The sequence below is a fragment of the Dinoponera quadriceps genome, unplaced genomic scaffold (assembly GCF_001313825.1).
Source record: "Dinoponera quadriceps isolate SergipeBrazil2010 unplaced genomic scaffold, ASM131382v1 scaffold586, whole genome shotgun sequence".
Taxonomy (NCBI): domain Eukaryota; kingdom Metazoa; phylum Arthropoda; class Insecta; order Hymenoptera; family Formicidae; genus Dinoponera; species Dinoponera quadriceps.
The window spans coordinates 1417982-1438619 of NW_014554764.1; the positions used below are offsets into that span (position 1 = coordinate 1417982).

The 20638-nt window shown below is 40.4% G+C and overlaps 4 protein-coding genes across 7 annotated transcripts; 3 read left to right on the forward strand and 1 right to left on the reverse strand.

Moving 5' to 3' along the window:
- Window positions 1-743: 743 nt before the first annotated feature.
- LOC106741685 (calpain-7-like) lies at window positions 744-4859 on the reverse strand. The gene is made up of 12 exons (XM_014613934.1): window positions 4532-4859; window positions 4306-4466; window positions 4022-4220; window positions 3630-3955; window positions 3439-3571; window positions 2901-3091; window positions 2575-2802; window positions 2144-2388; window positions 1843-2051; window positions 1540-1748; window positions 1230-1459; window positions 744-1118 (listed from the first exon to the last, which is right to left on the reverse strand). Exons 1-12 carry the CDS (start codon window positions 4722-4724, stop codon window positions 968-970), a joined length of 2475 nt encoding a protein of 824 aa, XP_014469420.1. The 5' UTR covers window positions 4725-4859; the 3' UTR covers window positions 744-967.
- A 510-nt stretch (window positions 4860-5369) lies between these two features.
- Window positions 5370-9030, forward strand: LOC106741687 (histone-lysine N-methyltransferase SETMAR-like). Of its 2 annotated transcripts, XM_014613937.1 has the most exons (5): window positions 5371-6011; window positions 6193-6399; window positions 6497-6564; window positions 6700-6830; window positions 7487-9030. In XM_014613937.1, exons 1-5 carry the CDS (start codon window positions 5911-5913, stop codon window positions 8522-8524), a joined length of 1545 nt encoding a protein of 514 aa, XP_014469423.1. In that variant the 5' UTR covers window positions 5371-5910; the 3' UTR covers window positions 8525-9030. The 2 variants fall into 2 exon arrangements, with proteins under 2 accessions (XP_014469422.1, XP_014469423.1); XM_014613936.1 differs by having other exon boundaries at window positions 5370-6011; window positions 6497-6830.
- A 525-nt stretch (window positions 9031-9555) lies between these two features.
- Window positions 9556-14380, forward strand: LOC106741607 (zinc finger protein 665-like). Of its 3 annotated transcripts, none has more exons than XM_014613783.1 (4): window positions 9556-9735; window positions 10062-10377; window positions 10654-11328; window positions 11965-14380. In XM_014613783.1, exons 2-4 carry the CDS (start codon window positions 10111-10113, stop codon window positions 13672-13674), a joined length of 2652 nt encoding a protein of 883 aa, XP_014469269.1. In that variant the 5' UTR covers window positions 9556-9735; window positions 10062-10110; the 3' UTR covers window positions 13675-14380. The 3 variants fall into 3 exon arrangements, with proteins under 3 accessions (XP_014469269.1, XP_014469270.1, XP_014469271.1); XM_014613784.1 differs by having other exon boundaries at window positions 10654-11316; XM_014613785.1 differs by having other exon boundaries at window positions 10654-11316; window positions 11968-14380.
- A 1281-nt stretch (window positions 14381-15661) lies between these two features.
- Window positions 15662-20209, forward strand: LOC106741608 (ADP-dependent glucokinase). The gene is made up of 5 exons (XM_014613786.1): window positions 15662-16862; window positions 17596-17883; window positions 17981-18117; window positions 18199-18647; window positions 19287-20209. Exons 1-5 carry the CDS (start codon window positions 16387-16389, stop codon window positions 19527-19529), a joined length of 1593 nt encoding a protein of 530 aa, XP_014469272.1. The 5' UTR covers window positions 15662-16386; the 3' UTR covers window positions 19530-20209.
- Window positions 20210-20638: the final 429 nt, after the last annotated feature.

Below are 20638 nucleotides of genomic sequence, written 5' to 3' on the forward strand. Positions count from 1 at the left end.
CGTGATTGGTTCCGTCGCTTCAAAGACGGTGATTTCGATGTTGACGACCGTCCGCGTGAAGGAAGGCCAAAAACCTTCGAAGACGCTGAATTGGAGACATTGCTCAATAAGGATCCATGCCAAACGCAAGAACAGCTTGCTTCAGCATTAGGAGTTACCCGCCAAGCCATTTCCAAGCGACTGCATGCGTTGGGAATGATTCAAAAGCAAGGAACTTACTACAATACGAGCAGAGACACGACAAAGTGATTCTACTGCATGACAACGCTCGGCCTCATGTCGCCAAACCCGTTAAAACCTACTTGGAAACGCTCAAATGGGAAGTCCTACCCCACCCGCCATATTCCCCAGATATTGCGCCGTCCGATTATTACTTGTTCCGTTCGATGGCACATGGTCTGGCTCATCAGCAGTTCCGCTCATATGAAGACATCAAAAAATGGCTTGATTCGTGGGTAACCTCATAAGACAAACGCTTTTACCGTAACGGTATTCGAGATCTGGTAGAAAGATGGGAAAAAGTTGTAGCTAGCGATGGGCAATACTTTGAATGATTCATTTGTAACCATTTTTTCACAATAAAGTTATATTTTCATAAAAAAAAACAGCGAGAACTTAGTTGCGCACCTAATATATAAAATATATCGTACACGCATATATATATATATATATATATATATATATATATATATATGCGTGTACGATATATATATATATATATATATATATATTAGTAATTCAGTTTATAATTATAAAATAATTGGTATTTTTATTACGTTGCAAATGCTCGATATTTTTTTCAATCAGATATAAAATAAGATGAGAGAAAAGCATTTTCTTCGAAACATATATCGAATAAATAGTATTCGGTTAAATTTATATCAGAGGCAGATATAACGCATAAAAACGTACGACTACAAACGTAAACAATTATAAGGGAAACTGCGATCAGCTATTTACACATTTTTTAATTCGTCGAAAGAAGTTGAAGCTGCAAATTGCAAGAAGATTTGCAAATCAAAAAGAACGGTCCTTCTTGACCAGGCATATATGTAGAGGGAATAATATGATACGTTCCTGCTGGTATATCCTCCAGCTCTAAATACACAAAGCCAGATCTGCGAACAGAGATAAGGATAAATTGCAGAACAGTCGCGAGAATGTGCGCGAATTCTCTGTGCGAGAAATAACCGTTAAAAATGAAACGATTCAAATACAAAAGTAGAAACCTGAATGGTCCAGAACTTTTTGTCTTAAATGCAGTCGCTGCGTTCGTATCGTTCAGCACGACGGTGTTGATGTCAAAGCCTATTTGATACTGTTTAGGTCCTTTCAGAATAATTAATACATAGTTGTTATTATGCGCGCTTTCAAGTACTAATTGATATCGTGGATTTCCCATGTATGTCGGATGATTGCCACATCCTCCTGCTGTGGCACCCTTCCATTGACCAGTGACCTGAGAGGACGAAAAATCCGGTATTAATATGTAGATTTTGTCATCTGAAAATCTCAGACATCCGTGCAAATGATACACACCTCTTCTTCGTATTTGTAGAATTGTGGTATTTTCTGCAGCGAAAATGGACACGTGCCGTACACACGAAGTGTATAAAATATTGTATTCGTTTTTTCGTACTGAGATATGACTAAAGTATATTTGGGATCGCTTTGCTCTCCCAATTTGATCTTGCACAAGTAATGTGGGCTGTTTATTCTCACACCGTCAATATACGGTGGCGGGTCATCTAGACAATTTTTCACGATATATAATTCACTCTAACGATGGTTAAAGATGTATAATATAATATTGAATATTAGAACAGACTGATGTGTACTTACGCGGATAGTAAACCCTTTTCCCTTTGTTACGATATATCAGAACAGTGATGTATTCCTGATTCTGTCGAAAGTCGGCTATATCTGTAATATGTCTTGTAAGAAGTACCCAGATAGCACCTGATCCTTTTCCTTGTATTTCTAATGAGAACTGCGGGTTATCGCCAATATTGTACGCATCCTTTGCAGGACCGATACCAGCTCTCCACATTCTGCAAGAACAATTATTTGGAGTATTACCATAAAGCAAGGAGGCAATGACCTATGATACATAGTTGAATTAATTAAAGAAGAAGTTACATACTGGTGTATGCAGTAAGTATGGCTGAACAATCCCGGATTCCAGTTTAAGTAAAACACGTCGAAGAATCGACATATACTATCATAATCAATCCAAAAAACACCGTTGTCAAATTCCGAAGCAGATTCCGGATCATAATTTAATGCTTCCTTCAAATCCTGAGTCCAATGTTTCATATCGAGCTCGGAATAATTGCCCCTCCATCGCAAGTGAGACCATGGGTTTTTTAATTGTAGTAATCTTTCTCCCTAATACATACATACATACATACATACATACATACATACATACATACATATATATATATATTTTTTAAAAAACAATAAGAATGTTAAATTCTTACTTTTGCTTATAAGCTGAATAGAACTGCTTGTAATATTAGAAAACGTTTGAAATATATAAATGTTAAAAGGGGGTAAATCTATCTTGCTCACATTAATCTTTCTCACATCATGGACGGCATACGCATGACTCGGTACGAGACCCGTGCGGTCCGCATCCGAATCCGATAACTCTCCCGTGGCTACAGTGACTAGCACGTCTCCTTTATGAAGTCGTAATAATAACGTATCAAATAGATTGTCTTTATTAAAATCCGCGTCACTTGGCCTTATTGCCCATCTCTCAGGAATCCAGCCAGTTAAGGCGTGTAAATCTATATTCTGTAGGAACAAACACATATTAAACGACAGAAAATATCAATAAGAAAAATCCACAATTTAGAGCGATGATTTAATGCTGTAAGGAAATATAAGCTCACACTATTCGATCCAGGAAAATCGTAACCACCCATTACTTTCATATAAGCCTTCTCAAGTAAAGAAATCCATAGCTCCCCACGATTGCTAGAGTAGGAACAGAGTAATTGGTTGTATCGGCTTACAGGCAAAAGGTCATCTATTATTACTTTGCGTGGAACACCATTGATGTGTAGTTTCACCATGTATTTTCCTGACATTATATGTTTATCATTTCTAATATATAATAAATAATTAAATATGCGTATATGTTTTTTCGTATTTATGTAAAAAATTCGAGTCCCCGATAAGTAATTTTCCAGTATATTTCACAGCTATACGATCTCAATGTGAGAAAAAATAAAGCCATCGAGTGCAAATATTTCAAGTTGCATCAGTGTGAAAAATAAAGCCCAAATGAAAATATAGATAAAATAGATAAAAATAGATAAAAAATGCTAGTACAAGATATACCTCTTCCGTGTAATTTAATGCGAGCACTTATTGAGTATAACATAGAGAATGTGTTAAAGTTCTTTAAAACAAATAAACTGTAATTACCGAATGGATTGTATATAGGCTCCTTGTTTTTATTTTTAGGATAAATAATGGACGTTATGAGTCTTCGCCCAAACTTCTTCTCATATTGAGCACTCACAGCGAGTGAAGCGACAAAGGAACAGTCAGAGATCACCTGAAAAAAATATGAAACCATTAAACATTGCCTACTTCCTTAAATGTGTATTACTAACCGTTTGTTTTATGCTGTAGTAATCTACATGATGACCAATGACTATTTTTGGTTCAGAATATAGTTCCTCCGGTCGGCACCATCTAGCGAAGTCAAGCTTTTGTTTCGGTGCTAGTTCTAATAACCCATCTTTGTCGGTAAATGGAATAGCATATCGGAATTTTTCAGTAAGATCAATATGCATAAATGGTACAAATTCATTGTCGTTAATATGAGAACTATGGAACAGTACTTTCTTCTCTTCTTCAGTATAGCTACTAGTTCCACCACTGACTTTAAGATGAGCACTGCTTCCACGATGAAGCTGAGGCTTGTTAACGTTCCTCACTAAAATTTAATCAAACAGATGTATAAATACATCATAGCTTCGTGTTTTCCTTCCTTCACACTTACTAGTTGGGGCAGCTGATGCATTTACCGGTGGTATAGTGTCTGGGAAACTGGTTTCTGGTACAGGTGGTAGTTTGGCAAGACTTGTAATAACCTTATCATCCTCAACTGGACTTTTGATTCCTTTCAAAGACTCAGCCCGCTCAACGGCGACTCTAACTAGATCTGTTAATTTTGCTTTTAGTTCAGCATCGCTAGTTTTCTGTAATATATGTATAAATTATGTATAAATTAAATAGAAATCAACTTGAGAAATACCTAACAGCTATCAGCAGAATTACACATACTGTACTAAGACCAAGTTCAGCAGCATCTGTATATAATTTCACTGCAATGTCTTTTAAACCCGCTTCATCTGCATCTAATGCTTGACTGATGAGAAATTTACATCTTTGTAATTCATGACGTGAAGGTTCTGTCTTATGACTGTTCTGCTCCTCTTCATTGACTAAATATGTCAGAATCTTTTGTTAGATTGTTTATACAAGATCTACGTATTATTATGCGACTTACCGAGACGCTGTATTAATGAAATCCTTTCGCGATAGTCTGAAAGCTTCTGCACGTACGTATCGTCTAATTGTAACCTAGTAAGAAGTTTAATAGCGATATTATAATAATATAAAGCTTGTTTATATTGACTATTCCCGTCAAACTGTACAGCTCTACGAGCAGCGATCAGTGCATCTTCCAATGTTTGCGACATATCAACAATTTGGGGAACGATAAAACAATTATAAAAATATAGAATTTAATTCACAGAGTGAATCTCTTCACTGCGTCGCAGGTTTCCAGCTGCCATTTATATCTATCCCGACTATAGTTGCGTTCCGATATGCACGTCTTCTTTTCTGTTATAGCTAAAGACAACCTTAAAGGCACATACGTAAAGCCAGCGGCACACGATGTTTATTTCGTGCTGGATTGCCTGCTAGATAGAAATACTGCGTTATGATTGGTGCATTTTCAAAAATGGATGACAGCACACCAATCAAAACGCAGTATTTCCATTCAGCAAACAATCCAGCACGAAACAAACATCGGGTGCTGCTGGTTTAATACTACTATAGGTACGTTCACAATCGTTGCGAGCGTTAAATAGAACTTGCCTTAAATAGTCAAGGTGAGAGAGAAGTTCTGTCTCGCAACAACGGTGCGGGAATATGTATTTTTCTCTCTCTCTCTCTGCATGTATTTTGAATATAATACACATGTGTCGGATTGACGTCTCCACCAATAAAAAAATAAAATATATTTTAGCACATGTGTGTGTATAAATAAATATAAATATATATAAATATATATATTATATATATATATAATAAATATATATATATATATATATATGTTGGCATGTTGATTGGCTACCGCGTGAACTTCCGCCACACAGCAAGCGTTGCCGCATCCTATGAGCAGAAGCTATAACTTACTGCACCAACAGTGCAGCTGTAAAGAACAGGCCAAAGATCATTTAGAAAATTGTTTATTGATCGCAATCTCGTGGGAATAGTCGAGTAGTCCGGACGTGCTTAGCGCGCGCGCCTGTGAGGTCTTTGTTTTTTGCGAGCCGCATATTTTTAGATAAATGTTCCACCTCGATGGAGTGCAAGTAACTTTATTTATCATATTAACCTTAGTTGATGATAAAGGAGACTAAACCGTCGAACTGTGCCTGCCATAATTGAGAAACAGAACAGAACATTTATTGATCGGTTTACTATCGGTGAACACTTACTCTAAAGTGCATATCGGAAGAGCAGTTGAGAAACCGTTGTGTTCGCTGAACGTAGCCATCGTCAGCTTGCATGTAACAGCACTGTATTTGCAATTGTTAGTTTTTATTAATTACTAGTTACTAAATAAATAGTACAAGTTACTAAATAAATAGTACAATGGTCAAGTGTTGTTTTGTACAAGGTTGCAAATCGAGTAAATATAAAAAAACAAAAGTGAGAAAGTATAGAGCAAAGAAAAAACTCTTAACATTGTTTGGGTAAGTTATAAATTTATTTGTTTCTGATCAAAAAATTCCTATACATTTCGAAAAAGTTTTCTATATTGGAAAATAATTATTAAAATTTGTTTCATTAGACATATTAAATTTTTTTTTATTGTAACATGTTACAATGTAAAATCAATATTTGTGTTTTAATTTGACTGGTATTACTAAATAGATTTCCAGCAGACCCAATTCTTAAAGGAAAATGGATAGAAGCACTTATTAACTCAGGTCACAGTAAAGAATATATAGCAACGATTTCAAAATATAGCCGTATATGCAATCGACATTTTGCTGAAGATTGCGTTGTAATCACTTCAAATATTACTCGGTTGAAACCAAACTCTGTGCCAACAATATTTCCAAAACCATTGACAGAAAGGTACTAACAGCAATATTTCATATATGATAAAATATGTTTGAATCTTGTAAATCTATTATTTCATTATATAATTATACATTAAAAATATTGTTTTTAGCATGGCTGATATAAAGAATATCATATCATCTGATATACCATTCATAGAAATGAAAACTGTTGATCTAGGTGAAGACATAATTTATGAGACTTCTTCTAAAGAAATAGTTTTCTATATAGATAATATCAAATCAGAGAAATTGGGAAGTATATATATGGAGAATATTCATGAGACTTCTTCAAAACAAAGAGTATGCTACACAGGTGATGACGAGTCAGAAAATTTGGGAAGCATATGTGAAGAGGAGACTCCTTTAATAAAACGATTGTCCTGTACAGGAATATATGACAAGGAACATGGCGAATCACCAAAATTCAAAAACCTATACGAAAAGGTATCTATTTTAGCACTGCGCCATGCAGGCGATATTAAATTTAAAAAATTAGAAAACGTCATCCAAGACGTTAGCTGAAGCCATACTAGTAATGAAGAAGTCATGCGACGAGGATAAAATAATTGATCGATTGAGAGCACAGCTATATCGTTATAAAAAGAAAATTGAAAGATTAGAGGCAATGCTTGTTACGTGAATTTCGTACAATGGGTTTCCTTCCTTTGACTTAATTTGACATTATAAGTATGGAAAGCAGAAAAATGAAATAATACATTACAAAGTAAAAAAAATTTGATTGTGAAAATAAACATCTCATTACAAGCGTCATATCACATAGTAATACCAAAAGATCTGGCTTTACAAAAGCTGTTGAGATATTAAAGAAAAAAAGTGTAACTACAGACAAAAAACAATTATATGCCTGGCTAGCAATGTATAAGATGGTTAGGTTCAATATAACAATAGTGAAAAAAGATTTGTTAAATATTAGGTTGTCCAGAAAGTTATTGCGGTTTTCATTCTTTGAGACTTGACGCTTTGTTTTCAAATAAAGTTGTTTTTCCTTTGTGTCTATATTATATACCATTTTAAAGTACATACGCTCTACATTTTGATAATAATAATTGTGTTTTTAATATTTAATTTGTTTTATTTAGATTAATGAATTAAAACTGGAAAAGAAGCAAATTCGGGCGATTTTCTTGTACGAATTCAAAAAAGGTCGTAAAGCAGCTGAAGTGGCTCGCAGTATAAATGATGCATTTGGACCAGGAGTCGCTAACGAACGTACAGTGCAATGGTGGTTCCGAAGATTTCGTGATGGAGATGAGAGCCTTGAAAATGAAAGGCGCTCTGGACGACCAATGACCATTGACGACAATCACTTGAAGATGTTAATTGAAATAGATCCGCACACAACGATTCAAGAACTTGCGAAAGAACTTGGCGTGAGCAAATCAACTATTTCTGATCATCTGGAGCGAATTGGAATGACAGAAAACCTCGACAAATGGGTACTACATGAATTGAGCGAAAAACACCAAAATCGTCGTTTGGAAGTGTGTTTTTCATTGATTTTGCGTAACCAAAATGATCCGTTTCTTGATCGCATTATAACGTGTGATGAAAAATGGATCTTGTACGACAATCGTCGAAGGTCTGCGCAATGGTCAGATCGTAATGAAACGTCCCAACACTTTTCGAAACCGAAACTGCATCAAAAGAAGACCATGCTGACTGTTTGGTGGTGGTCAGCCGGGATAATCCATTACAGCTTTTTGAGTCCGAACAAAACCATCACAGCAGAAAAGTATTGTCAAGAAATCAACAAAATGCACCAGAAACTGGCACTTATGCGTCCGGCATTGGTCAATAGGAAAGGCCCAATTCTCCTGCATGACAATGCTCGAACACACGTCACACAACTAACGTTGCAGAAGTTGAACCAGCTGGGATATGAAACTTTGATTTATCCACCATGTTCACCGGACCTCTTGCCAACCAACTACCACTTCTTCAAGCATCTCGACAACTTCTTGCAGAAGAAAACCTTCAACAACGAAGCCGCTGTTCAAAACGCCTTCGAAGAGTTCGTCGCTTCCAGAAATCCAGAATTTTATGTTACAGGAATAAATACACTCGTCTTTCGTTGGCAAAAATGTGTAGATTCTAATGGTTCTTATTTCGATGAATAAAATTTACTTTGAATTGAAATATCTGTATTTGAAGTTTAAAAACTGCAATAACTTTCTGGATAACTTAATGATACTCAAAGATCTCCAAAGGCTTCACAAGGAGCTGTTGGAAATATAAAAAAAAAAAAAGTGAAACTACTGAAACAAAAAACAATTATCTCGACACCGACTTAATCGGTGAGATCGTCGGAGGATCCCAATAACGCGCGCGGCCACGAATTTATATTCCGGAACTACAAAATCTCACCACCATCACAAGGAACATAAAAAGGGTAAAAAAAAAAACCACTCTCCTCAAAATACATCCATACAAAATTCAAAGAAAAACACCAAAGCATGTAAAAAAGTCAAACCACGACTCCAAATTACGGGGGCCGTACAAAACAAGTTTAAAGAATTTCAAAAAACCAAATGTAAGCAACAGGCGTATGATCACCACGTAATCAACCGGTGTGCTATGGTCAACTAAAGCGGTCGCTTCTGCCGAGCGCCCTAATATAGTCGCCGCGAACGAATTCGCTCGCGGGCGGACCAACCGAGCGGCGCACCGCCCCGCGGTTTACATCGCGAATTACGGCGACGAGAAATTCAGCTCGCGAGACTGCCTCGCCTGGCGCGCGGCAACCGGTCGTCTCGTTGCGGCGAGACTTTCTCGATCTGCAATATTTTGAAAGAAAATCATTAAATAAAAGTAAAAGAAAGAGTTATTATTTTTGTACAAAGTATTTGTCATAGATTAACAATGATAATCATTTATAATTATCTTTTATTAGGTGCGTTCACTTAACGCTCGCAACGATCGCGAGTATCATGCTATCCTTGTTTCCCTTGAATGTTAAATCAAGACGGAAGAAGAATGCTTGCGATCGTTGCGAACGTTAAGTGGAACCTATTTATTGTAGATTGATTATTGTAGACCAGGATTTATAGCGCGTGAGCACCCAAAGAGAACGCAGCCAAAGTATCTGCCACTGCAGCTGCCATAAAGTCAGTCACACTTCTTCAAGTAGTACAACTCGACGACTTTCACCGACGCCTATCGTGAAACGTACTCGACAATGGTGGAAAGTTGTCATTTCAGTTTGGACACGATTGAATCGTTGTGATTTATTTATTGGGGCTAAACGGGAAAAATGAACGGGCAATGCGTGATACCGGTGCCGATGTATTTTACATAATTTATCAAACAGAGATGAGGATTAAGAACCGATGTAAGTCATTCAATTTTTATATGACATTTTTTAGGTTAATAATTTCACTCAAAACCGACTGATAACTTCGTTATGCCGGCTCGATATATCCCGTTAAAAATGAAATATCGTTGTAGTAGATGTGTAGCCATTGTGGAGATTATTCAAGATAAAAGCAATTCTTAAATTCTATGAAGAGAGGTCTCGTTATTTTTTATAAAGTATTTTAACACCGACTGCACTAACTTCTGTTTTCCCTTCAATAAAACAGAGATATCTACATGAAGCTTTGTAAAAAATTTATTTTAAATAAAATCAATGTTTAAAGTCATTAACTGCCATTATAGGAAATATTAGCTAGCAGTCAGAACAAGCAAGGAGAATTGGATACAGCACATGACAAAAATAAGAATGAATAAAGAAATGCCGTTGAGCTTGGAGTGGATGCCGCAGAGCACGTACATGCACAATTCCTTGGACCATCTATTGCCAGGAGATCGAAATCAGCGCAATTTTGTGTTCATAAAGCAGGAATCAGAATTTCTTGAAAATACTTTGAACGTCACACCATCTGTACAAAATATTGTACGTCTACATGAAGTTTCATCTAAGGAGAACAAGGAAGCCAAGCAACAAAATGACTGTTCAGATATGCCAATAACAGTAAGTATTCAATCTACAATTTTATCCCATTCCTAATATTTTATTTTAAATCCTAATAGTTTATTTTAAGTATTTATATTAAAAGGAAGAAATAAACTTAGAAAGTTTATCAGATTAAATCTAATGACTATAGTCCATATTCTCAACTCACATGGAAAAATATCTTAAATATGGCTTCTCAGCCAATCCAGATTGTTTTTAAGCCACTTTTAGAGACACTTTTATCGATAAAAGTGAATGCGGACCAATGATATGAATCCATGCATTCATTTTCAGCCTGCTCAAACAGACTGTCAAAATGAATCTCCCAAAATACTGACCGAGGTCCCCGGCAGATTGTGTAGCAGAGGCTGCGTTGACGTGGTGGAGATGCCGACGGACCCAACGTCCGGCTACAAGTACTTCTTCATTTACGAAGATCAGCAATCCAAGTTCGTCGTACTGAAAGCTCTGCGCAGCGACACGGCGAAAGAGGTCGCCGCGAAATTGTTAGACGTATTGGCGATCGTAGGGGCACCGCGGGTGCTACAGAGCGGCAATGGACGTAAGTTTGCTGAACAAGTTGTACATGAGCTACGCACTCTGTGGAACGATTACCTCATATTGCACGGGGACACGCCTAAGTGTGAAGTTAGGCGCAGGGACTTTAAGAGCTCGCTCGAATCCTGGGTGAGAGAACACCCGAGCAGGACGTGGCGCGAAGGACTGAACTTCGTGCAGATCCTTCACAACACGACTTACTGCTGTAAGAACGGCAAAATTCCGTGCGACTTGTTGTTCAGACGAAATATGCTCGACAGTTTTCACGACGTCGCCACAAAGACAGGTACGGAGAGTCTGTGGGCGGAGGAAGAGTGGATCGAACGTTCGTCGAGCAGGGAAGACGAAGGTGCGATCGCAACGACAGGAGACGCGCAGGACACGTCGGACGATATTAATGTACGTGCAACGGTAAGAAAGAGAAAAAAAAAATAACAGATCATTGTATTACGGTAGTGTCGGAGACTCGTAATTAATAGTCGTTATTGACCGACCGAAAGCGAAAAAAATGAAATGTTCGGTTCTCCTTCAATTTCGACAACCGCACTTTTAGCGGAAATTTTGCAAAAGCTAAGAGGAAAGGTGGAAAATTAATTTCATGATGAAAACATACATTTATAATGTGTGTTTGTGTGCGTTTTTGATACTTTATTAAATTTTATGAAACATAACGTCGACAATTTCGGTTGTTTCAATAATGGATACAAAAAACAAGAACTATAAAATAATAATCTTTAAGTGTAAAAACAAACTTTATGGAAATTATGATTACATGCAAGTTTCCACATACTTATGTGATTGTATTTGTACTTTGGTAATATCGGCAAATATGGATAAGCGTGATTAAACAATACTTCTTAGAAACTTACGATTAGATACGTTTGTACTACAATTACATCGAGCGATATCCAATGAATAACGATAAGACGCGGCCTACGGTGAGGGAAAAGGTTTCCATGGTGTGCGGCGACCACTGAATTAATACAGGCCTGAAATAACGTTACCAGATACTCGGACTAACCACTACTCCGACTTTCAATATTGCAGCAGGACGAGGAGAACGAGAACACGCAGAGCAGGCAGGATCGAGACAAGGCTACGGGAAGCAACGACTTCAGCTTCGTCGGTGTCAAGAACGAGGCTCTCGCGAACAACACGCGAGCGACGCGCGCTGACGAGACAGACGCGAAGGACGAGTCGAGAGCCGTGGACGCTCAGTCTCTGAAATGCAAGTATTGCCAGAAGCAATACATGAAACTGGGTCATCTGAAGAACCACATGAGGACTCACAAAGCGGGGCGAGTGTTGCGATGCAAGCAGTGCGGTAAAACGTTCAGCGTGCCGAGGCTGTACGACAAGCACGTGAAGCAGTCGCACGGGCAGGATAAGTTAAACGAGGAAGACTGTGTCGTTCGTCGGAGCACCAGGAGCTACGTCAACGCGTCAACGCACCTGAGGAACGTGCGGGACGAGGAGAAGAAGGAGATCCGAGCGTCGCGCGAGGCGGCCGACGCGGCTTCCGGCGAAGATCGCGACGCGTCGGACGCCGTCGGGGACGGCAAGACCGTGAAGAACTCGGGCGGTCGGCGGAAGCTGCCCGCGGACAGCCGCGTCTCCAAGATGCCGTGCACCCTGCAGTGCACCTACTGCAAGCAGAAGTTCAGCTTCCCGAGCGTGCTGGAGAGGCACATGCGGTCGCACACGAACGAGCGGCCGTACGTGTGCGAGGTGTGCAACAAGAGCTTCAAGCAGCTCGGCCACCTGAGCCAGCACTCGCTCACGCACCACGACTACCGCTCCTTCCAATGCACCGTCTGCGGCGTCAAGTTCGACTCCCTGGAGACGCTGAAGCAGCACACGCACTCGCACCGCGGCGACGCGCCGAAGATGCGCGACGTCTACCGGCTGTTCGAGTGCGACTGCTGCAAGAAGGTCTTCACGACGAAGAGCGTGCTGGAGCGGCACATATTCACGCACACCCAGGAGCGGCAGTTCGACTGCAAGGTCTGCGGCAAGCGCTTCAAGCAGGCCGGCCACGTGAAGTCGCACATGCTGGTGCACACCGGCGAGCGCCGCTTCCAATGCACCGTCTGCTCCAAGCGCTTCAGCCTGTCGAACTCGCTGAAGAAGCACATGTACGTGCACAACGGCGAGAAGCCCTACCAGTGCGACGTGTGCGGCGCCCGGTTCCTCGAGAAGCGCAACCTCAACGGGCACCTGCTCACGCACACCAACGAGCGGCCGTATTGCTGCAAGATCTGCGGCAAGCGTTACACCTTGGCGGACACGCTGCGCCGGCACGTGAGCGCCGCCCACGAGGACGGGCGCACCTACCAGTGCGAGATCTGCGCCAAGATGTTCAAACAGCTGGCCCACTTGTCGGTGCACAAGAAGGTGCACAACGACGAGCGGCCGTTCCAATGCCACCTCTGCGAGAAGAACTTCAAGCACAAGAACGTACTGAAGTCGCACCTGGCGATACACGCGAACGTACGGCCCTTCGAGTGCGACGTCTGCAAGGCCACCTTCGTGCGCAAGACCAATCTGCAGACGCACATCTCGTCCGCGCACATGAACGAGCGACCCTACGCCTGCACCATATGCGGCAAGCGTTTCAAGCAGATCAGCCACCTCAACGGCCACGTGGTCGTGCACAGCAACCTGATGCCGTACAAATGCGACTACTGCGACCGGCGCTGCAACCGGCTGGACAACCTGAAGAAGCACATGCGCCTGCACACGAAGAACAAGGAGTGAGGATGAGGAACGTGGGCGAAGCGCTTGGGAGTTATGTAAACCGCGGTGTCGAGGATTCTTAAGGTGGATCCGGACCGGGCGAACGAACACGAGCGAGTTAATGTTGATTTATACGAAGAGCGGTCCAAACCGTGCGAACAAACGAAGAAAGAATGTGAACAAGTCCGAGAAAGTTAGTACGAGCGTTGCACTTGCGATTATAGTTTTGCTTCTTCTGCTTTGCGGAGCATCCCTTTCAATTAGTCCCGGTCTGCGACAGGTGTTTTGGCAGATGTGCGTCTGCCTTGAGAAATTGATCAATCACAGTCGAATGCGAGGGGAATAATCGGTTGTGATTGGTCAGCCTGTTAAGGTCTTCATTATTGTTGTCGCTATTGTTGTCCTCCTTTGATGACGTCGATGCGAGAAATCGTATATTAAAATATATCGCGGTATTCGTGCGGTTTCTCGCTTCTGATGTCATCAAATGAGGACCGCCAAAGCGAGGATACAGGAGCCTTAAACTCACTATTGTAGACCAAGTCTATCGTATTAATCCGTAAGTAGACGCGTGACTTTTTTGAGGAATAAAACAACTACTGTTTATATACAAATATACATTAAATATTTTTGCATGCTACCCTTCATGGAAATATTTTGCTGAAAGTACTATGAAATCGGTAAAGAATAAGATAAAAGTTATTGACGAATTACTATATATATATATATATATATATATATATAAATGAATCGTAATTTTCTTTATAAGATGCAATGTAATACTGTGAAATATGGAGAAAGTATACGATTTAAAAATAGTAAAAATATTTTGAAATATCAGATATCATAAGATTCACTGAATAATACTGAAAACTGTGTGACTTTTTAAAGAAAAATTACTGAAATATCGATGTAATTTTTCAAGAAAATATTAATAAAATAATGATGAAATGGGGTCAGTAAGGGAGATTTTCAAATACATTTCAGCAAATTTTCATGATATTTTTAGTAAAATATTCCCATCAGGAATGTTCAATATTTCTGTTTATCTGGACTAATTGTTCGTTTGCGTCGTTCGGGTTTGTTCGCTTGATCTGGGCTCACCTATACAGACAGAATGAATGCGATAAGCGCAAAGGAATATTTTCTTTGATGTACCAGCACGAGATCGAACACGTTCGCTAATTTTCATTCCTCGTTCATACTCACGGCGCCGTCCACACTCATTTTTCGAACTCGTTCGCAGATGTAAGCTCCCTTGATCTGGATCCACCTTTACCTGACGTCGAGTCATCAGAATCTCTTCTATCTTTCGGACGTATCCTATCTGTGGATATTCAATGTTCCTCGAGTGACTTTGTCGTATGCAATTGTCGGATCACTAGTTCGACGTGTGTGGATTTCTCGCGAAAGGTCGGAGAAGTTTTTACCGAGAAAGAGAGAGAGAGATAGAGAGGGTCGTGGAATATTGTATATAGTGCTTCCTCTCTCATCCGGCGATTCCTGCTTGATCCAGGTTTTCGTGTAAGACTATTTGTATTGTTATTATTATCGTCGTGATTTTATATATATATATATATATATATTAAATTAAGTTTCTATATTTTTTTGCTTCGCCTCATATTTGGAGAGCACGCGAGACGAATTGAATTATATATATATATATATATATATATATATGTGTGTCCTGACGTGGAAATATTTTGCTGAAAGTACTGTAAAATCGATGAGAAGTGAAATGAAAATTATAGAAAAATTACTGAATTTATTTCAAAGTGAATCATAAATGTTCTTTATGAAATTTAACGTAATACTGTGAAATACAAGAAAAGTTAAATTATAACGTTGAAAAGTAATAACAAATTTTTTGAAATCTTGGATATAAAATTTGCTGAATTTTTAATTGAAAACTGAATTTTTACTGAAATATAGGTAGATTAATAATGAAATAGAATAAATTGAGGGAAAGAATTTCAAATATATTTCAGTAAACTCATTATATTTTCAGGAAAATATTTCTATCAGGGCGAACTATGGCTGCGTTCCGATATTCACTGCCAGTACTAAAAATCTATAGTTCATGTCACATGCACTATAGATCTTCAGTATTAACATTGAATATCGGAACGAAGCCTATGAAACACAATCTTGTGTCGCATGTGTGACACAAGGTGTTTAGAGATCTTGAAGAGAAACTCGTAGAATTTCACACCGTCGAAACGGAGTAGACTGTTTTTATACACTGCGTGTACTTAAAGCAGATATTTAACAGAACGTTGCGTAATGCAACGAATTGCTTTTTTTTTTTAAGCAAATTAATGTACTGAAACTGTCTTGTCTTTAGAGCGAGTATTTAAAGGGAGGGCATCGTTGAACCAGTAGACGGTATTTCGTCGTGGTACGTTAATACTCATTGCTCAACACAAACACGACTTCAGTGATCAAAGCTTTCGAGTAAATTTTGACGATGTCAGAGCAATATACTTTCTAAGTTCGGTAAGCCCCGAGTATATTTGTAAGCTTTACCGCTGCAGTATATCATCCCGGAGAACATTGAGACGTTCTAAAGCGTCATAAGCGACGTCTCCGCGACGTCTTTTAGACATGCATGTTGTACGGGAGCAGAAACATACACAATAAAAGTTTTTTTTTCTTTTTACCAATGTCGCGTGTTAATCAGAAAATCTACTTTCGAACGACCGGCGAGTATGACTACGCGGATGTTGACGTCAGATGACCGTTGACCTCGCCTGTCACCGTTATCAGATATCTATAGATATCGCAGAACTGCGCAGCAACTCGGAAAATGCACGTATAGCCGTGCGACGGTACGGACAGTTGCGCGTGCAACGCAACGCGGTTCGCATCGGCGGTAATATGGGCTACAAGAAGGGGTTAGGGCTCGGCACGTTTTTCACGGCGGTGATCGTGCTCGTGGCGATATACTATCGCAACACCGACGACGTGCTGCAGAAGCGCCTGCTCACCCTGCTGCACGGCCTTGAGCGGCTCGAAAGCAAGCACGTGATCACCAGTCGGCCGCAAGTCGCGATAGGTTATGGCGTTTGCACTGACGTGTTCGTCGACGCGAAACACCTGCTCAGGTACACGGACGAGGTCGGCCGGCCCGAACATTTCGACGAGATCAACACCGAGCTCGAGCTGTTCAAGAGCTTCGCCTATTATTTCCGCCATGGTGCCGCTGCCGAGTAAGTCCTAACCTCCGAATGTGACTTACACGGAATACCCGAAAAATCCCCGTAGAATACTCGAAGTGTACTGTTTCTCGGCTCAATATGTGCCGTGCCGGACGTAATTTTACGTGACCCAACGGTGGACCCGTGGTTCACGTCGTCCTGTTGTGAGTCAAATTTTACTTGGCAACATATGTCTTATAATAATTGTTTATTTACTTACGGAAAAATTCCCTTTGGTGCACCGATTACAAATAGAGACCCGGTACATAATCTTAAAAAAGAAAAAAAAATAGACGATACGTACGATTGGCTGAAAATATTCAGCACGTGCGTTACACGCCAGTTTTCTTTTCCCACTAATATAATACTAATACTAATTAATATCAATATTCTAATGGCATTATAATATATTTGCATTTTGCTCCTAAAAGGTCCTTGAAAATTCTTCGTTCGGTTAGATCAAAAAGGAGCAATTATTCTTAACATTCAAATAATAATAATAATATGCCATCGTAATTATCAAAGTGTATTTCGTTATATTATATTCATTATGATTATATCTCGCTTTGGAGCTGAAATATCGAACTAACTTGAACGGCAAATTCAGCATATACCACTGGTAACACGGTAGGACGAGTTAATAATTATAAATTCAGCATCAAGACGTATTGTGATTACTTGAAAACATCCTGATATGAACTGTTTCTATATTGTTACGTCGCTGAAAATGCCGAAAACTTCGCAGGCGCTACATGGCAAACAGGACTCTGTTCGACGAGCTGGTGGCAAAGGCGCGTTCCTTCCCTTCGTCTTACTCGACGATCGGCGGGAACGCCGCGGTCATGGCGATGCGATTTGCGAGAGAGGGCTGCGACGTGACACTCGCGGCCAGGCTGACCAAGTCTCTCCACCAGATGATCCCACAGGTGATAAAGGTCGTGGGTGGCGAGGTAAAGCGCGACGATATCCATCTCATCATGGAATACAAGCACGGCGAGGTGTGGGGTCCTTATTCCAGCGCGAGAGCAAACAGGTACTGGACAGACAGAGTATCTTTTACATATATATGTATGATCATGTTAAATCGGACGATCGGAGAGCCTCTCATACTTTTACACCTTTCTCACCAGGTACATCATTCACAACGACGTGAACAATCCAATGATCAGCTCGTTCGACGCCTTCAACGAGGCTCTGGCGACCTACGATCCCGATTTATTAGTAGTCAGCGGCCTCCAGATGATGGACAATTATCCGTTCCGGGAAGGTAAGCTCTTCTGCATCGCCAGACGCGTCTCGATTCCCGTGTTAAAGACTGGAATGCTCGAGTCACGCGTTGTTTTCGCAGACAAGCGCAAGAATCTGCTGATGAACGTGAAGCGTCAGATGATGGAACGGTCGAGCACCACGAGGATCCACTTCGAGATGGCCTCCTTCGCCGAGGACAAGCTGTTGTTCGAGCTGTGCGACTTGGTGGTGCCCTTCGCCGACAGTTTGGGAATGAACGAGCAAGAGATCGCGAATCTGTACAACACCATGTATTACGGCAACATCTCGTTGGTGGCCAACTCGACCCCGCGAGTCGCCACGGTGTTGGACCAGATGAGAACGTTGTTCAAGCTGATTCGCCTGAGAAGCAAGTCGATCAAGGACGCCAGGGAGCTCACGAGGATTCATGTGCACACATTGGCGTACCAGGCTATATTTACCGTCAAAGACTCCGTCTGGAAGAATACGATGGCTGCCGCAGCGAAGGCGTCGCTCACTGCGCACAGACACGTGTGTGCTACGAGTAACGTGAGTATCGTGCGGACTTCGAGTATTAAAAGAGAATACAAGTGGGGATTCGTGAAAAAAATAGCTTGTAAATACCAAACGTACACAGAAAAAGAAATTAATATCGACTCACAACTCGTGTTCTCATATATGTAAGTAAGATTATATAATAGTTTTATATCAAGATAGAACATGTTCTTACATAAAGAAATTTCTCTATATAGTTCCACCGAAAATATATCCATGTTATTCAAGAATAATTTTCATGAATTGAGAGGAAAAAGTATTGGATATATAAAAAGAATATCTTCAAATTAAAAATTGTTTGAACTATCGTTCTTTCTATATCTAATATTTTTTCCTCTCAATTCATAGAGATTATTTTTGAAAAAAAACATGATATATTTTACATATTTTCTGTATTCTTTTGTGTGTGTGTGCGCGCACACGTCTTGAATTTGTACTCATTTTGTTCCGTGTCACTTGCCAACTGGAAAAAGCTCACAATTCCTGACAGTTTAACCAACTGCTTACAATTTCTAACACTTGAAAGACCCGAAACTATCGTTACACTCGAACGAAGATATCAAAATTGAGAATCACTACAGGCACTCGTGACAAATACAACAATAATCTAAAACAATGTCGCATGTTACACAGGTCGACGTGAAGAAAGCGACACTGATCATGGACGACAGCTTCTCCACTTCCATCGTGGACGGCACGCGAATAGCACTGAATATCGACAAGCCGGTGTCTTGTTGGGATGAGATACTGAAGGCGGAGCAGGAGAACATTCCCATTCAGGTGTGCGTGGCGCCTGTGTTGGTTTGCACGCAAGCTAGTCAGACGGCGGGTGGCGGTGACAATATCTCCAGTGCAGGCCTGGTGCTTCAGATCTGAAGCACGGTAGTACTTATCGCCGTTTACGACGGGATCACCACACACACATCGACGTTGTCGCAAATCGTCATCTTTCTCTCTCTCACTATCTCTGTCGCCATCGTGTACACGTAGACGAAAAAAACGAGAATCCGAAAACAGGCCTCCTTTAAGCTGGTTTTACAATAGGTGTGTGTAGCAAGCTTTTAGTCTTTTGCTCTAAAGCAGAACTCGGAAAAATCTGCACACTTCGTCCAATTTTTAGCTCGCTTCGCCTAGCACTATTCAATAGCTTTCCACGCCACCCATAAGGTGTCATTGTTGACGCGTTTTTTTTTTAAGTGTTTTTAATGTAAACTTTACCGCGTCTTATGCGGCTTGTTGCGTGCAATATGTAGCTCGTTCCTAATTTCGTCTGTAAAAGATTCCGAAAGTCGGACTGAATGTTGGTTCCTTATTATATTATATTTATTATTATACTTCATTCTTTTTTTTTTTCAATAACATAAAAGGTCGTTTCAGTCATCAGTGGATTACTGGAGATACCACTTAAAAAAGAACGCGTCAACACGCGTCGTACGTTACTGAGCCTCGCGCGGGGGAAGACGTAAGAGGAATAACGTTAGGTGGAGCGAGTTGAAAAAATCGGACGAAGTGTGCAGATCTTGCCGAGCTCTGCTTTAAAGCATGTTACACAGTACATCGTATGTCATTGTTGGATATCGGGACGCAGCCGATGGCCCAACGAGAACTCGTTTTCGAAAAATACATTTTTTCATTGGACCGTCGCCTGCATTTCGACGTCCGACAGCGACACGCAATGCATTGTAAAACAGGCTTAAGCGCTAAACTGCAACTGTAATTTCCAGTAAAAAGTGCTACCAGACGACGCAATTCCTAAGGTTCAAACGCGTAACCTTTTGGCGGCGTGAGAAACGTCTTTTGTTCGAAATTACGTTACGTTTTATCGCTTAGCGCAAAATGCTAAAAGCTTACAACACCCATTGTAAATCCGGACTTAGCCTCCTGCTCCGAATAATAAATTGTAACGTAATTTCTCGCAAAAAGCGTTCCTAGCGCCACCAAACGTTGCAATTCTGCTGAGATTTAAGCGTCATTACGACTTTCGG

Excerpts from the sequence above, each read along its gene's own strand:
- LOC106741685 (XM_014613934.1), bottom strand. The coding sequence starts at position 4,724 with ATGTCGCAAACATTGGAAGATGCACTGATCGCTGCTCGTAGAGCTGTA. Across the intron at positions 3,572-3,629 it reads ACTACAGCATAAAACAAACG|GTGATCTCTGACTGTTCCTT; the intron begins GTTAGTAATACA and ends TATTTTTTTCAG. Across the intron at positions 1,119-1,229 it reads AAAAGTTCTGGACCATTCAG|ATCTGGCTTTGTGTATTTAG; the intron begins GTTTCTACTTTT and ends CTCTGTTCGCAG.
- LOC106741687 (XM_014613936.1), top strand. The coding sequence starts at position 5,911 with ATGGTCAAGTGTTGTTTTGTACAAGGTTGCAAATCGAGTAAATATAAA. Across the intron at positions 6,012-6,192 it reads AAACTCTTAACATTGTTTGG|ATTTCCAGCAGACCCAATTC; the intron begins GTAAGTTATAAA and ends ATTACTAAATAG. Across the intron at positions 6,831-7,486 it reads TCAAAAACCTATACGAAAAG|ATTAATGAATTAAAACTGGA; the intron begins GTATCTATTTTA and ends TGTTTTATTTAG.
- LOC106741607 (XM_014613783.1), top strand. The coding sequence starts at position 10,111 with ATGACAAAAATAAGAATGAATAAAGAAATGCCGTTGAGCTTGGAGTGG. Across the intron at positions 10,378-10,653 it reads GTTCAGATATGCCAATAACA|CCTGCTCAAACAGACTGTCA; the intron begins GTAAGTATTCAA and ends ATTCATTTTCAG. Across the intron at positions 11,329-11,964 it reads ATATTAATGTACGTGCAACG|CAGGACGAGGAGAACGAGAA; the intron begins GTAAGAAAGAGA and ends TCAATATTGCAG.
- LOC106741608 (XM_014613786.1), top strand. The coding sequence starts at position 16,387 with ATGACCGTTGACCTCGCCTGTCACCGTTATCAGATATCTATAGATATC. Across the intron at positions 17,884-17,980 it reads TCCAGCGCGAGAGCAAACAG|GTACATCATTCACAACGACG; the intron begins GTACTGGACAGA and ends CTTTCTCACCAG. Across the intron at positions 18,118-18,198 it reads CAATTATCCGTTCCGGGAAG|ACAAGCGCAAGAATCTGCTG; the intron begins GTAAGCTCTTCT and ends TTGTTTTCGCAG.